Source organism: Lithobates pipiens, unplaced genomic scaffold (genome assembly GCF_037356315.1).
Source record: "Lithobates pipiens isolate NorthernLeopardFrog02 unplaced genomic scaffold, aLitPip1_a1.2 Scaffold_25, whole genome shotgun sequence".
NCBI lineage: Eukaryota > Metazoa > Chordata > Amphibia > Anura > Ranidae > Lithobates > Lithobates pipiens.
Genome location: NW_027507787.1, coordinates 33423543 through 33441198, shown reverse-complemented (window position 1 = coordinate 33441198; position 17656 = coordinate 33423543). Strand labels below are relative to the sequence as shown.

General features: G+C 43.7%; 1 protein-coding gene across 1 annotated transcript in view; it reads right to left on the bottom strand.

Annotated features, from left to right (window-relative positions):
• The window catches only part of NOC3L (NOC3 like DNA replication regulator), a 122493-nt gene that overhangs the window by 62029 nt on the left and 42808 nt on the right, over positions 1 to 17656 (bottom strand). The window contains exons 8-10 of the mRNA XM_077454239.1: positions 11362 to 11455; positions 10849 to 11024; positions 3735 to 3863 (exon numbers count right to left, since the gene is read on the bottom strand). Of these exons, the coding sequence (XP_077310365.1) occupies positions 3735 to 3863; positions 10849 to 11024; positions 11362 to 11455 (399 nt within the window). The remainder of the gene's footprint in view (positions 1 to 3734; positions 3864 to 10848; positions 11025 to 11361; positions 11456 to 17656) is intronic.

Here is a 17656-nt window from a genome sequence, read left to right as displayed (position 1 = left end):
TTTGAATCTAGAAGCCAGCTAAAAAAAGTTAGGGGACAGTTTTTTTGCTCTGTGGCAAAAGTGGGTGTGGCTGAACGGAACAGTGGGAGGGGCTTAATGAGCATGGTTATACACAACCCACCTAATGTCCCCCGCCCCCCCCCCCCCCCCCACACACACCCCAAATTTCCCTCCAGCACTGTTACTACCTCTATACCCCCTGGATATCACCCAGCACTGTAACCTCTAAATTCCAAGTACCACCTGCACAGTTACCATATTTACGCTAAATACCTCTAGTATCACTGTTTAACTCACTACATCCCAGATATCCTCAGCACCTTGACCCCTTTGCACCCCAGCACTGTCACTTGTCTACCTCCCAAATATCCCCAGCACTGCGACTCCCACCCGTTCCTCCCCAATACACCTTGCACTGTTATTGCTCTTCCAATTTACTCCCACCAGCACTATGACCCCTATACCCATACTCCCCGCATGATTCTGTCTCCTCTCTCCCCCCTCAAAATGCTGTGTAGTGTGCCCCCCCTCTACTCATTCTCCCCACACTGTGACCCCTCTACCCATTTCCTTCATACCAACCAAAATGTGGCCTCCTCTACTCATTTCTATTCTTACCCACTAACCCCACACTATGACCATGCAAATTCCCCACTGTTTCCCCAATACACCCTAGACATCCCCCAGCGCTGTGATCCTATCTACGCAACACATCCTTTTCCAATGTGGTGCAGAAGTGGGGGATAGCCAAACCCTCCAGCAGTAGTGGAATTCCCTAGACTCTCCTCTAAAGGCATTTTAAGCCCAGTGGTGCCCACAGCCCACACAATGAGTTCAGTCACAGTTCTCCCAAGGTTGTTCTCTGGATTTCAGCTGTTCTGCTGCATTTCAAATTCCCTACCCACACAGGCAGTGACTGTACGTGGCAGCATGGGCAGACACAGGGGTATATGGGCAGGGAGCAGAGCTGAACCACTTTCCTCCTCCTCTTTCCATTCACATGGGGGAAGCGGTACTGCTTGATTCACAGCTCAGCCTTGACAGCTGCAGCTAGCGCTCCCCTGAAAGACAGAGCTAATGTGCGCGGGTTGATTCAGCTCTGCTCACATATAGGCATTTTGAATCGCCGCAATTTTACCCAATTTCAAAACCTGCTGTTAATGTCAAATCGCACATCAGTGTGTTCAGGTGCCATTCATTTCAATGGCATCTAAAAACGTAGGGCGATTCTGCAATTGCAGAGCAATTTGATTGAAATGAATGGTACCTGAACATGCGATTTGATATTTTAACAGCGCATTTTAAAAACCGTGGGGCAGAATGGCGGCGATTCGGCCCCGCGATCCAAAATGCTTATGGCACCGACAAAAACCCAGCAAAACTTTAGTCGCCATGACTACCTAGGATTTGTTGAGCCCTGCATTAGACGCATTTAAATTATTTTGTTTTCCTGGCTTGCAAGATAGAGATAGATATATATTCTATCTCCATCTCTCTATATAAATCAAACTCCCTACGTTTAGCATTAATAAGTCCTATACCGCTTCTTACTGTCTGTCCACAGCTGTTCCTGTATAAATTGATAGGTAGGTGCGGAAATTGTCATAAAACAAAGCGGAGTAAAGTAAACATTGGATACACATGTCCAGCTCCATACACTCAAAGAGGAATGGAATATGGCCTGGAATATGGGGTTAATAGAGGATATGACAAAGAGGTATGCCTGACTGGACACAGCAATCACCCAGTTACTCTAGTATATGCAGGCAGTTAGTAACAGGCCAAAGTTTCTGGCATACAGTAGATGTACACAGATGGGTGGTCGAGTTACCTCAGGTGGTTATACGCAAACCCTTCATCGGGAAGCAAAAGGTTACCACCCCACATATTGCAGATCAGATTTAGTTCAACATTCCATCAGCCTGCAGGCACCAGCTCACTTCTGGATCTCGAAGCTTCATCAGGTTTTGTTGTTACTGACATCATCAGGGGCACAGAGCGCAGCGTCTATGGTTTCATTATTTATCTGAAATACGCCCAAATGTAACTGCCCATCAACTACCATAGGCTTATACGGTGGCACCCTTTGGGAAGACTGGTGGCTACAGTTGGCTGGATCTTGGATAAATACATCTCCCATGATGGCTGTGCTCCATTACACACTTTTGTTTATACGCACGGATTATACGTCATATGTTTGATATCAACAGCACAACCATTGTTCCCTCCCTACACATGCCAGGGTGCTGGTGTAATCCTTGACTCTGACCTCTCCTTCAGCCCCCACATCCAATCACTGGCTAAATCCTGATGTCTTAACCTCTGCAACATCTCCAGAATTTTAACCTTCCTGACTTATGACACCACAAAGCAACTTATTCACTCCTTGATTATTTCCCCGCCTTGACTACTGCAAGCAACTCTCTCCTTAATGGCCTACCCTTACACGGGCTATACTATTCCATCTATATATGATGCTGCTGCTAGACTAATAGACCTCACTAACCAATCCATGACTGCTGCCCCTCTTTGCCAAGCCCTTCACTGGCTTCCCCTACCCACTGTATAAAATTCTAAATCCTAATCACAACATACAAGGCCATCCACAACATCGCCCCCATCTACATCGCCAACCTCATCTGCAGATATCACCCAAATTGTCACCTCCGCTCCTCCCAGGACCTCTTGCTCTCGAGCTCCCTTGTCACCTCCTCTCATGGTCCCTTCAGGACTTCACCAGAGCCTCTCCCATCCTCAGGAACTCCCTCCCCCAGCATATCCGATCAGCCCCTAACCTGTCCACCTTTAGGAGATCCCTAAAAACTGACTTATTCAGGGAAGCCTATCCCACACCCACCTAACAACTGTCCTCGAGCCAAGCCACTCCCCAATCAAATCATTCCCTGCATCTATTACCTTTTGGACCCCCCCCCCCCCCCTTTAGATGCAAGCTCTACGAGCAAGGCCCTCCTGTCCCTTCTGTATTGAACTGTACTGTAATTGTGCTGTCCCCACTCTACATTGTAAAGTGCTGTGTAAACTGTTGGCGCAATAGAAATCATGTATAATAATACTAATTATTAGCGCAGCACTTTATATTCAGTAATCATTTTTTATTTTTTTGTATTAACTATGGATCTTTTGGATTATAGTGCAATCAGTAATTATTTTCAGAGGTATCGCTACTAAAGTTTGCCCAACACTTCAATTTTAGAAGGTTAAAACAGGTTGCATCCAATCCCACTTTGCTGTACTCTCGCTCACGCACTAATTTACTGAGCCACTTTCTCTGTATGCTGGAAAGCAATGGCTTGTCACATGCACAGTGCTTCCAGCTCACTGCAACATGTTCAGGATTCACACAAGCCCCTGTGTAATAAACAAGCTTAGTTCATTCCAGCATACTTGTCTTGGCACATAGTCTCAACAATACACATAACTGCAAAGTAGTAACAGGGCCTTCCTTAACCACTGAAATGCAACAATTACAAAAGCTGCACAGTTTACTTTACTGTAACAGCTCTAACAGAGCTGAAAATCATTAAATGTGTTTGAAATTCAAGCATGTAAACACAACATACAGGGATTTCTGGATTTTGCAAGATCATAAAAGCATATCACAGAAAACCACCAACATTCTCATAAAAGTCATACAGAACTATTAGACTATAAACCATTCCTCGTTGATAGGCTGAATGACGTTTGGGCAATTCATACGAGTATCTTCAATTTACCTCTGGACGGACGTCATAATTCTTACTCTTCACCAATCCTGAAATCACCTTCACTGCTGCCAAAGAAGCCTGGCCAAGCTTGTCCTGTCTAAAAAGCTTTTTCACTGCCTCAGTGCACAAATCGGCAATCTGCAGAATACAAAAACACAAAACTATAGCAATCTGGTGTTAAAAGCATACAGGATCAATAAAACAAGGAGATGAAAAAGTTGAGTAAGCCTTATAGGGCACAGCACTTGGAATATTCAAGAATTCTGCCACAATTCTTTACTAGATAACGTGGTGATGCCCATCCTAGGATACCCCCCTGGCTGCCGGTTAAGGCAGCACCCTGGCCAAAATATTTTTTTCCATGTCGCTGATCCCCTACTTTCACCAACGTTGCCATCCATGTTCTTCTGAGCTCTAGAGTTCGTCTGTAATAGGCTGCTGAACTTGCTAAAAAATAAAAATAAAAAAAAACTTTGCCTGCTGACATTCTGTTTGTAAGACCACTGGCTACTATTCCTTTAAGCTCAGCCAGCGGTCTGACATTCCCCCTTGTAGTCCTCTGAAAATTAGCAGGAAGGAAGCAGACATGTTGGCGGAAGGGGTCTCACCACCCCCAGTCTGTGCTGCCCATGGAGGAGGTGTCCTCCTCCTCCTCTGCACCCCCCGACAGTCACAGTCACTGCCCCTCCACTCGGCCCCCCGCCGCACACTATATTCGCGCAGAGTGGGGATCTCATCAGTGATTACTTGTATGACACAGCGGGGATCTCCACTGTCAGGTATTGTTATATGAGAACACGTCCCCCCACCATTGTAGGAACAGTAAGCCATCAGTCATAAAAAAAAATTATATTCAAATGCTTTGCATTTATAAGGCTGTATCCTATCATACCATGTGTTACGTATGGCTTTCTGGCTGCAGAATGAGGGGTGCGATTTATGTTGAAGTGGGCGTGTTTACATGCCCAAAGATTCATGGGAAATATAGGGGGGAAAAGGAGAGAGAGAGAGAGAGAGAGAGAGAGAGAGAGAGAGAGAGAGAGAGAGAGAGAGAGAGAGAGAGAGAGAGAGAGAGAGAGAGAGAGAGAGAGAGAGAGAGAGAGAGAGAGAGAGGAGAGAGAGAGAGAGAGAGAGAGAGAAGAGAGAGAGAGAGAGAGAGAGAGAGAGAGAGAGAGAGAGAGAGAGAGAGAGAGAGAGAGAGAGAAGAGAGAGAGAGAGAGAGAGAGAGAGAGAGAGAGAGAGAGAGAGAGAGAGAGAGAGAGAGAGAGAGAGAGAGAGAGAGAGAGAGAGAGAGAGAGAGAGAGAGAGAGAGAGAGAGAGAGAGAGAGAGAGAGAGAGAGAGAGAGAGAGAGAGAGAGAGAGAGAGAGAGAGAGAGAGGAGAGAGAGAGAGAGGATTCATGTAGGCATGAGATGGGATCAGGTCTGCCTAGTACAAACGAACATCCCCAGAGCTCTCCAATCCTGATGAAATACTTTTATTATATATACACACACATACACGTGACCAACAGAGGAAGACCCCCCAATTCAAACCTACAGGAATGTTCTAGTTACCCAAAGATTAAAATGGTTTTAAACCCAAAAGTTTTTTCACCTTAATGCATTCTGTTTTAAGTGAAAAACCTGTGCTGCAAAATCCCCCTTAGCCCCACTTATACTTACCTGATCCGATCAAGTGAGGTGCACAAGAGCAGCGACTGTTGCCACGGTCTCCCGCAGATTGATAGCAGCAGGAACCAATGGTCCCCACTGCTGTCAATCAAATGCTGTGTCGAGAGAGTGGGGGGTGGCTGAGATACCAGCTCTGTGTCAAAAAAAAAAAAAAAACACAACCCACAACACTTTAACCGCTTCGCACCCGCCCTATAGCCGAAAGACGGCTACAGAGCGGACGCCATCTGCCGGGAGGCCGTCCCTGGACGTCCTCCTGTTTACTTCCGCAATGCATCGGGGAAGTTCTGTGCTGGCCGGGTCCCTCGGACATAGCCAGTCGCAGATCGCTGTAAACGGCCAATCACAGCGGCCGTTTACAGCGCGATCGGCCTATCCAATGAGAGATGATCTCATATGTAAATATATGAGATCATCTCTCAGCGCCGCTCTCCCTCCTCACACAGACAGCATGTGAGAAGGGACAGATGAACTGCTGCAGCGGCCATAAGTTTAAAAAAAAAAAGTGCCATCCTCCCCCAGTGCCACGTACAAGTGTCATCTGTCATCAGTGCCACATAGTAGTGCCATCTGTCATCAGTGCCACATAGTAGTGCCATCTGTCATCAGTGCCACATATCAGTGTCATTTGTCATCAGTGTCACCTGTCAGTGTCACCTGTCAGTGTCACGTGCCATCTCTTGTCAGTGTCACGTGTCATCAATGCCACGTATCAGTGTCATCTGTCATCAGTGCCACGTATCAGTGTCCTGGTGCTCCAGGGCCTTCAAAAGTGTAATAGGTAGTCAACAAGTTAGATTATTAGTGTAGTTTATTTATTAGTGTAATTTATGCTCCTAGAACACATGATGGCGCTCCCTGCATGTTGGGCCTCTCTATGTGGCCAGGCTGTGAAAAAAAGTCCCACACATGTGGTATTGTAATACTCAGGAGTAGCAGATTTTTTGGGGGGTGTCATTTGTGGTATTACACATGCCATGTGAGAAAAATAACCTATTACAATGACAATTTTGTGGAAAAAAATAAAAAATCTTAATTTTGCAAAGAATTGTGGGAAAAAAAATGACAACATCAAAAAGCTCACCATGCCTCTTACTAAATACCTTGGAATGTCTACTTTCCAAAAAGGGGTCATTTGGGGGGTATTTGTACTTTCCTAACTTGTTCGGGTCGCAAGAAATTAGATCGGCCACCAGTACATCAGATGTGATCAATTTTGTATGATTCGCACCACAGTATGTAGACTCTCTAACTTTCACAAAGACCAAAAAATATCCACTAATTTGAGTTATTTTTACCAAAGACATGTAGCAGTATAAATTGTGGCCAAAATTTATGAAGAAAAATGAATAATTTGCATAATTTTGTCACAGAAACAAAGAAATGTGTTTTTTTTTTCAAAATTTTCGGTCTTTTTTCATTTATAGCGCAAAAAATAAAAACCCCAGAGGTGATCAAATACCACCAAAAGAAAGCTCTATTTGTGGGAAAAAAGGACAAAAAACATTCATTTGGGTACAGTGTTGCATGACTGAGTAATTGCCAAAGTCTGAGAGCACCGAAAGCTGAAAACTGGTCTGGGCAGGAAGGGTGTTTAAGTGCCCAGTAAGCAAGTGGTTAATTACAAACAAAACATTAGGCATTACTTGGTGTGTTAAAACAACCCCCCACCCCCTTCATAGAGCAGTGAAAGGCAAATGATACCATATCTAAGACCAATCTGACATGTCAATACACATACAGGTTACATGATGGAGATGGTGCTGCGATTCCTTAGCTGAAAGAAATGCCTCTAGCAATGCAAAACAGAGGATGGTTTAAATGGAGACCAGCAAAATTGCTTTGAAACAGTGGCGTCACTAGGGGGTGGCTTTTGGGTCTATAGCCCCGAGTCTCTGCAGGGGGCTCTCTGGGGACTCTGATCTAAGGAGGAGGGGGCTCTCTAGGGATAGCCCTTGCTTTGAAATATAGGAAATGGATGGGTGTGAGCAGATTCTCAAAACACACCTGAATGCTGGACTTTAACGTAAACCCCCAAATCATCAATGTGAGCGCAAAAATAAATTTGCCCTGTTCACAGCAATGTGGGAGAATGTTTATTTCCTCCTGTACAAACCAAGGTTTGTGAAATTTGCTATTCAACAAAAAAGATGTGCCAATAAAAAGAAGATTACTTTATATCAGAACATGGGAGCTTAAAGCGTCACAAAAAACACTTTCAGAATTAGGTCTGTGCTCTTTGTTTAGCTATATTATACTGTACAGCCTGCAGGCACTAGTAGTAGGGTGCCAAAATAATCTGCAGACTCACAAAGCAGTCTAGGCCATTGCCAAACTGCACATGCTCCACTCTCAATTATCTAAACATGGCTTTCTGTGAAGGAAATTCCTGGCCTGATTACTATGGCTGGGATGGGGGCAGGGCTGTGACCTGTCAGACATGTGACCTGATCTTGATTAGCCCCAGGCCCCTATCCATACTGCAAGAGGAAAAAAATATTAACGCAGTGACTGCTAGTACACCCTATCATTTAGAGGTTGTAGCACTAGTAGGAATTAGAACCACTTTAAATGCTGAAGAGGACCTGTAACTTAATGTTTATAGTATTTAATGGTTATTCCCTCTAGTCTAATTTGCTGATGGCTTTTAAGCCGCTATAATTATGTTTTATTTTTATATATATATATATATATATATATATATATATACATACATACATACATACATACATACATACATACATCACATATATCACATATATCACATATATCCACACACACATACATACCACAAGATTCTTGAATTTGTTCTCTTGCGTTACCAGACGTGGCTCAAAAGACATATTTGGTCCATAGAAGCACCAAATTAGAAAACACCAAGATACAAAGAACATACTGTATATTTGGTAGATACTACCTGCCTTGCAGACAAATTAAAAACCACCCATCAGTATTTCATGCTGTAATCTACATAAAAAAATATTTTAAAAAATGGTAGAAAAAAGATGTTCGTGTTCCCTCACACCAGACAGTGCCTTTTAACCCTCATTTTCTGCAAAGTGACTTGTCTCTTGAGGAGACAATATCTGCCTTAAAACCCAAATTCCTGGGCTGTGTCTTACATATGTTTCTTCTCAAGAGATAATCCTTTTTGGCATCAACTTCACTGAAACACTGATGACACTCTACTGCCCTCTAGTTGTAGACAAAATCCTATTTCGGAAACAAATTTTCTATTAAATCATTTACACCAAGGATATGGCTGACACCTATGTGTGTACTTTCACAATATGACAAACAACGTCTTTCAGTTACATAAATTTACTATATTCACTACTATTGGAGCAAAACATTGCAGAAAACTCAATACCACTTCCAAAAATGCCAGACCAGATAAATTCTCATTGGTATATTGTGTCACACTGCACGCATTGCTTTTTACCGTAAAGGAAACCTGTACCAAGAAAGATATGGAGGCTGCCACTACTTGTCGAAAAAAAAACAAAAAACAAAAAAAAAAAACACACACACACACACACACACACCAGATGCCAGGCTATTATTCAGATCTATTACTTCCAATCACTTCTGAGACACTACTTTAGAATAGGTATGCAGATCACTTTTTTGAAGTCCGCAATGGCCCCCAGTTTACATCTCAAAGTTTTCTTTAAATCAATAGAAGTCTTAGTTGCAATAGCATTGCATAGGCTATTCCCCTTCAGTCCAAAATGAATCCTGATGCCAGACTCATTCACCCTCACCAACCACTTAGTGTCTGCTACTCCTCTCCGCCAATCCCTCCACTGGCTTCTGCTGTCAAAATGAATTAAAATTCAAAATACTAACTTAAAAACCAACTTTGCCCCAGCTCCATCCCTAACCTTGTCTCAAAATACCAACCAAATCATCCTCTTTGTTCCTCCCAAGATTCTCTCTAGCTCCCTAGTCACCTCCTCCAATACTCAACTCCTAGGACTTCTCCCAACCTATGGAACTTCCTAACCCAAACTATCTCCCACTCTGTCCACTTTTAGACAATCCGTGCAAACCCATCTCTTCTGAGAAGCCGCTCCTGCCCCAGCCCAACAACTGTAGTTTTATTTTCTCTGTCAACTCATCCCCCACAGTTACCTTTTGTATCTCTTGACCCTCCCTTCTAGATTGTAAGGTCTTAAAAAAAAAAAAAAAAAAAAAAAAAAAAAAGTGGGGGGGGGGGGGCCTCTGAATACCTTTGTAACTGTATTGTTTGTCATCATGTAGTAAAGTGATGCGCAAACTGTTGGCGCAATATAAATCCTGTATAATAATATTTGCTCCAATAATTCCAGATCCCTGCTACACCACAATCTGTACAGGATTTAACAATGACTATAAAGTGAAATTCTGGCAAACCGCTAAATACCCTCCCTCACAAAAAGAGCTTGGTCCAGAGTGCTGCTGAGCAGAGGATTAAAACCAAATACTTTTAAGAGTATTTAACAATATAATGAAGATCGATCAACCTGCAGAGTAAAGTAACAAAAAATGTCTACAAAGGACCTCCCCCCCCCCCCCCCCCCCCCCCCCCCAATATACTAACCAACCTTTCCAGCATTCCCACCCCACCGCCTCTCATTTCACCTTTGCAGCCATCCACAATACCCAGCACTTCCAGATATGAAAGTGCATGTGGCGGTGCTCAGGTCTAGCAGCCAATCACTAGGCCTAAGAACTCAAACATGACCAGGGAGAGTGAGGTCACAACTACCCTGGATCATAGTGATATCAGAGAAGAGGGGCAAGGGATTGCTATAAAAGGCAAGTATAATGGGGTTAGGGGGGCACTCCCATGCAGACACATTGTTACCTTGCATGGGTGCCTCTAATAACCTCTTGACTCATTATGGTCCTTGTGACTATTTTCTATGGGTCCTAAACAAGCAAAAAAGTACCTGATCCTCTTCTTTCTCCAACACTGCACTTGTGTTTTCAGACGTACGTATCGCAGTGTGTTAAAGAGCCAGGTGCGTTGCTTACTATGTGAATGTACGTTTCCATTGTAGAAATGAATACGTGATAACACACAAGCATAGGTGTGAAGCAAGCCCAGATAATTTTTATTAATATGAGATAGATATAGAGATATATATATATATATATATATATATATATATATATATATATCTCTATATCTATATATATCTCTATATCTATATATATCTCTATATCTATATATATATCTCTTTTACATATGATTGGAGTTCAGCTTCAAAGTGGGATTGAAAGTATTTTCTTTTTTTATACCCTTTGTAACAATTTCCCAGTCTAGCACTTACATCGTGTCACAACATAGAAGTTTGATCATGTGCAGTAAGAGTAAAGCCTGTGTAAGAAAGCACACACACACACACACACAACAAAAAAAAAAAAAAAAAGGGGGGGGGGGGGGTATGCAAAGGGACAGCTGACCTTCTTACACTTGTCGTCAACAAGCGGTACTACAAGGACGATGATGTTGTTGTGAAAATTGAAGTGGGAAAGAGAGATCATGAGCTCACACAAGCACATCACTGCCACCTCCGCCAGTCCTTTGTATGCCTTTAATGATACCACCTCACTCTTCTTAGTTTTCATTTGTTTCCAGTCTGTTTGCAAAATATGCAGGGAGAACAAGGGATCAATCAAGAGCTTGATGAGATAAAATATTAGAAACTGCAGATCTATAAAGGTCTATTAATAAGATTTATTATTCAAAACCTTTGAATTTTCAGAAATAGGGAATCAATTATTTTGCTTTTGTAGAACACAAACAGCAGAAAAAAATAATAACACAAAGAGTGCAGATCTTTGTTAACCCAAAAGCAAGATGACAGGCATGTAATGTTTATTAGAACCAAAAAAAACAAAACAAACAAAAACAAAGATACATTTTGTTTTTCATACACAATGACTGTGCTCACATGTTGCACAGCACAGACTTACCCTTTATTGTTTGTTCCAGATTTTCCAGGTAAAATTTGTACTGACTTACTAAACCTTCTTCAAATTCTCTGAGTCTTTGGGTTTCCTTCTTGACCTGGTTTGCAAAACAAAATATGATTTGTTAGCATTTATAATAAAGATATGCAAAATATCTCACTGAGTGAGATATATATATATATACATACATATACATACATATATACACACACACACACACACTATACATAATATACACACACACACACACATATATATATATATATATAATACACACACACACACATATACATAATACACACACACACACATATACACACACACACACATATATACATAATACACACACACATATACATATACATAATACACACACACACACACACACATAATATACACATGAATGAATGAAATACTTATATAGCGCACAATGCGAACTGAATCGCCTCTAGGCGCTGTGGCGAGCCTTGATCATCTGCTAAAAGAGGAAGGTCTTGAGTTTTTTCCTAAAAGCCAGGTGATTTTCTTCCAGGCGGACACACACATACATAATATACACACACACACACACACACACACACACATACATAATATACACACACACATACATACATAATATACACACACACACACATACATAATATACACACACACACACACATACATAATATACACACACACACACACATACATAATATACACACACACACACACACATACATAATATACACACACACACACACACACACACACACACCTATACATAATATACACACACACACACACACACACACACACCTATATACATATACATAATATACATACACACACATACATAATATACATACACACACATATACATAATATACATACACACACATATACATAATATACATACACACACATATACATAATATACATACACACAAGCAGGCCATAAAATTAGAATATCAAAAAAGTTAATTTCAGTAAATTCAAAAAAAGTTAAACTCATATTTTATATAGATGCATTACACAGATATTTTAGGCTTTTTTTTATTTTTTTTTTATTTTATTTTTTTGAGGATTATGGCTTCCAGCTAGTGAAAACCCAAAAGTCATTATCTCAGAAAATAACACCAATTGAAAAAAATAAAAAGGATTTTTAATAGAGATGTTGGCTTACTAAAAAGCATGTCCATGTACAGTATAGATGCGCTATACCAATACTTGGTTGGGGTTCCTTTTGCATAAATTACTGCATCAGTGCAGCAAGGCATGGAGGCCATCAGTATGTGGCACTGCTGAAGCGTGTTATGGAAGCCCAGGTTGCTTTGATAGTGACCTTCAGTTCATCTGTACTGTTGGGTCTGGGGTCTCATCTTCCTCTTGAAAATACCTCACAGATTCTCTATAGGGTTTAGGGCAGGTGAGTTTGCTGGCCAATCAAGCACAGTGATACCATGATCATTAAACCAGGTATTGTTACTTTTGGCATTATGGGCAGGTGCCAAGTCTTGCTGGAAAATGAAATTAGCATCTATAAATCTGGTCAGCAGAGGGAAGCATGAAGTGCTCTAGAATTTCCTGGTAGAGGGCTGCGCTGACTTTAGGCTTGATAAAACACAGTGGACCAACTCCAGCAGATCATGTGGCTTCCCAATTGATCACGGACCGTGGTAAATGTTTTTGTTTGTTAATCAGGTTCCCAGAGTCTGGCAGAAGAGTGGAAAGGCACAGAATCCAAGTTGCATGATGTCCAGTGTGAAGTTTCCACAGTCAGTGATGATTTGGGAAACCATGTCATCTGCTGATGTTGGTTTTATCAAGTCCAAAATCCACTCTCCTTTACAGATCTTCTTTAAATCCTTAAGGTTTCTTAGCTGTTACTTGGCAACTCAAAGTTTATGCTACCTCCATAAATTTTCTATAGGATTAAGGTCTGGAGACTCGCTGGGCCACTCCATGACTTTAATGTGCTTCTTGTTGAGCCACTACTTTGGTGCCCTGGTGGTATGTTTTGGGTCACTGTCATGCTGAAAGACCCATCCATGACCCATCTTCAGTGTTCTGGCTGAGAGAAGATGGTGCTCATCCAAGATTTTACAATACATGGCCCCATCCATTGGCCCTTCAATGCAGCAAAGTGGGTTTTTACCTTTAATAGAGAAACAGCCCCAGAGCATGTTGTTTCCATCTCCGTGCTTGAATGTAGGGATGGTGTTCAGTCAGCATTTTTCTTCTGCCAAACACAGCGAGTCCCCCTCCTCAAGAAGGCACATGTACAGTCATGCCAATGAACATCTAAATGATTCAGAGAAGGATTGGGGGAAAGTGAGGAGACCAAAATTGAGCACTTTGGCATTAACTAGACTTGCCGTGTTTGGAGGAAGAAAAATGCTGACTATGACCCCAAGAAAACCATTCCTACAGAAGATATACATGTAAAACTTATGTAGGGAGATTTGTTTTATCTCAGTATATCATCTGAGGCTGTTAACTTCACTGGGTATATGTGAGGGTTTACAGTCGCTTTAAATATGCATATGCCAGGGAAAAAGCAAACAACCACTGGTGGCCTAAAATGTTCAAAAGGAAACACATTAAAAGCCCCTTCAAGTCATCAGTTTAGAGTTAGCTGCAAATAGGATTTTTATAACATCTTACCTGTAAAATCCTTTTCTTTTGAAGTACATCATGGACACAGAGCCATAGTAATTAGTATTTTAGGTTATAGACCACCTTCAGGTGCTGGACACTGGCACACCCTACACAGGAAGTTGCCTCCTATATAACCCCTCCTACTACTGGGAGCGTCTCAGTTTTGTAGCAAAGCAATACACCTCTGTGTCCCATGACGTACTTAAAAAAAAAAATAGAATTTTTGTACTCACTGTAAATCCTTCTCTGAAGTTCACTGACTGACACAGCTCCATTATTCTTGACGATATGGTTGTTAAGCCACCTTCAGGAAAGGGCTAGGCCAGTGATGGGGAACCTTGGCACCCCAGATGTTTTGGAACTACATTTCCCATGATGCTCCACTACACTGCAGAGTGCATGAGCATCATGGGAAATGTAGTTCCAAAACATCTGGAGTGCCAAGGTTCCCCATCACTGGGCTTGGCAGAACATGTTACACATGTACAAAAACAGAACTTTCTAGTTCCGCCCAAGGGGCGGTCCCTTCAGTAACAACCCCCCAGCCTGCTTCCTGCAGCTTCAGTACGTCAACAAGCAGTATAACAAACCAATAGGAGGGGAAGGTGCTGTGTCAGTCAGTGAACTTCAGAGAAAAGGATTTTATGGCGAGTACAAAAATCCTATTTTCTTTTGCTCACTGACACAGCTCCATTATTCTTGACCATAGGGATGTCCCCAAGCAGTGTCATAACGAGGGGTGGGAAACGGCATAAAGAACTTCACCCACAACCAGAAGTGCTCCCTAACAGGGGAGTCACCACCTTATCTCGCAGCATCAGAACCTGCGGCTAACAAATGCAACAGTGCATTACACTCAAAAGTAACTATTTTCTTTAAAAAAAAACAGAAAATAAAGTGCAATTGCAACATTACACAGCCGCCTGCAAAACTTTGCAGCCAAAACAGGCATCAGACGATGCGCTTAAATCCACTTTGTACAATTTGGTAAAAGTGTGAACGGACGACCAATTCGCCGCCTTACACACTTGAGTTACTGGCGCTTGATGTCGGAAAGCCCAAGAGGTTCCAAATGCCCTGGTGGAATGGTCCGTGACAGGAAAGGGGGGCACCTTTCCCTTCAAGGCATAGGCCTGTACCACAATCTGTCTGATCCACCTGGAAATGGTGGCCGACGAGATCGCCACACCTTTTTTCGGACCAGTTACCGCAACGAACAATGAGTGACTTCTGAAAGGGAGCCATAGCAGACAAATACACCCTTAGAGCCCAGACCACGTTCAAGGAATGAAGGGCTACCTCCTTAGGATGTGTCGGTTTAGGACACAGAGATGGTAACACAATGTCTTCATTGATGTGGAATGCCGAAACCACCTTCTGCAGAAAAGAAGGTTGTGGAAACAACACCACCTTATCTTTATGGATAACCAGATAAGGCGACTTGCAAGACAAGGCAGCCAGTTCCGAAACCCTCCTGGCTGATGTAATGGCCACCAGAAAGACCACTTTCTGGGAAAGAGTCAACAAGGGAATTTCTCTGATGTTCTCAAACAGCGGTCTCTGAAGCGCCGATAACACCATGTTCAGATGCCACGGGGGTAACTGGACGCACCGGAGGAACTACATGTCGGACCCCCTGAATAAAAATGCTCAATAGAGAGTAAGATGCCAGGGGGTCGCTGAAAAAAAAAAAAAAAAAAAGGAGGAGGACAGTCAAGGCTGATATTTGTCCTTTAATGGTGCTCAAAGCCAATTTCTGGTCTACTCCCTGCTGTAGAAACAGCAGAATCCTGGAAACGGAATAGGTGCGCAGACACCAGCCTTTCTCCTCACACAGAGATGCATGTCTTCCAGGTACACCGATATATCTTCCAAGAAGATTTCCGTGCTCTCAACAGAATTGAAATCAAAGAGTCAGATAGGCCCCGGTTCCTTAGCACCTGGCTCTCAACAGCCATGCCGTTAAAACCAGCGATGGTAAAGCAGGATGGAGAATCGGACCTTGAGACAGAAGGTCTTCTCGCATTGGTAAGTCGCCAGGGAGCGTCTGCAACCAGGCGTACTAGGTCTGCGTACCAGAGGCAACGAGGCCAATCTGGGGCAATCAGAATTACTGGAATCCCCTCGGTCTCCACTCTGCGAAGCAGACGTGGACGTAGCGTTAACAGAGGAAAGGCGTAGATCAGTCGATACTGACCCCACAGAGCCACCAACGCGTCTGCCCAATGATCTCTTCCTGGATTTGAATCTCAGCACCTTCCGATTGAGATGGAAAGCCAGGAGATCCACGTCTGGTGTGCCCCACCGCAGGCACAGTAGCCTGAACACCTCCGGATGCAGCGCCCATTCTCCTGGGTCCAGCATATGGTGACTAAGGTAGTCTGCCTGCCAGTTTTCCACTCCCGGGGTGTAAATGACTGGTATATGTCGCTCTGCCCACCGAGGGGGGGGGGGGGGGTGGGTGGGTTAACACCTTTGCGCCCACGCACCACCTCCATCCTGGCAACAAACGTATCAAGGACCGCGACAAAGCGTCCAAAGTCACTGCACTGTTTGCAGACGAGCCGATTGCAATTGCCGGGAGTTCGGGGGAAGAAACACTAGTTTCTGAAGCCATGCTGACCCACCCTGTCTGCCACCTTTGGGGACTTAGGACAGGTGCACTGTCTCACCCTCCTATCTGCTGCAGGCTGAGGGGCCCCCACCGCAGGACTCACCATCCTGACCAAGTACTGCGTTGTTCAGCTACTAGTGCCTGTGTCAGCTCCCACGTGTTCTGAGTGAAAATAACGCGCTGTTCTGAGCCTCAGGGACCAGCGCCGAGCATAAAAACTGTGCTACAACAAAATAGCTGCTGGGTGTCCAGTACAAAAGGACATAATGACAGGGAAAATGGCCACCGAACTACAGTAAAATGGTTCCTGACCATGCTTCACACTGAGTCACACCAAACATGGCCGACAACCAACTGTACACAGAGAAGGACAGTGAAAAAAGACTGCTCAGCAGCCCACCATGCAGCATCCCCCACGGGGGGGGGGGGGGGGGGGGGGGGGAGTTAGGGACAGGGAGAGAAGAGAGGGAGGAGAAGGACCCCCAAATCGACCTCCCAGGGAATGCCCAGCTGCTCAACCCCGCAGAGGCAGGGAGAGCTGGGAACATTCCATCGCAGACCCACTCCCGAAGAGTACGGGGTGGCTGCTGGCCACGGCACACTGTGACTCAGAAATAAGTAGCCCGGTCATACGTGTGCCCAGGAGCGTTGCGCTCATCGGCCGCCCCTGGAGCCTGAGGGGCATGTCGTGGCCAACCCAGTGTGTAGCTATGGTCTGCACACGCTCGATGGCCAGGCTGGGGAGACTACAAGGGTAAGAGTATCCAGCCTGTCACCCAGCCAGCTGTTGATAGCAATCACAAGATCTTAAATCTTGCACAAATGGCAAACTTCTGCAAAAAAAAAAATCCCAGGACCGATGGTCCCGCAGGGTTCCTAGGTCCATCTCCTTCACTAGGCAGAAAAAAAACTGAAGCTGCAGGAAGCAGGCTGGGGGGTTGTTACTGAAGGGACCGCCCCTTGTGCCGAACTAGAAAGTTCTGTTTTTGTACATGTGTAACATGTCCTGCCTAGTCCTCTCCTGAAGGTGGCGTAACAACCCTA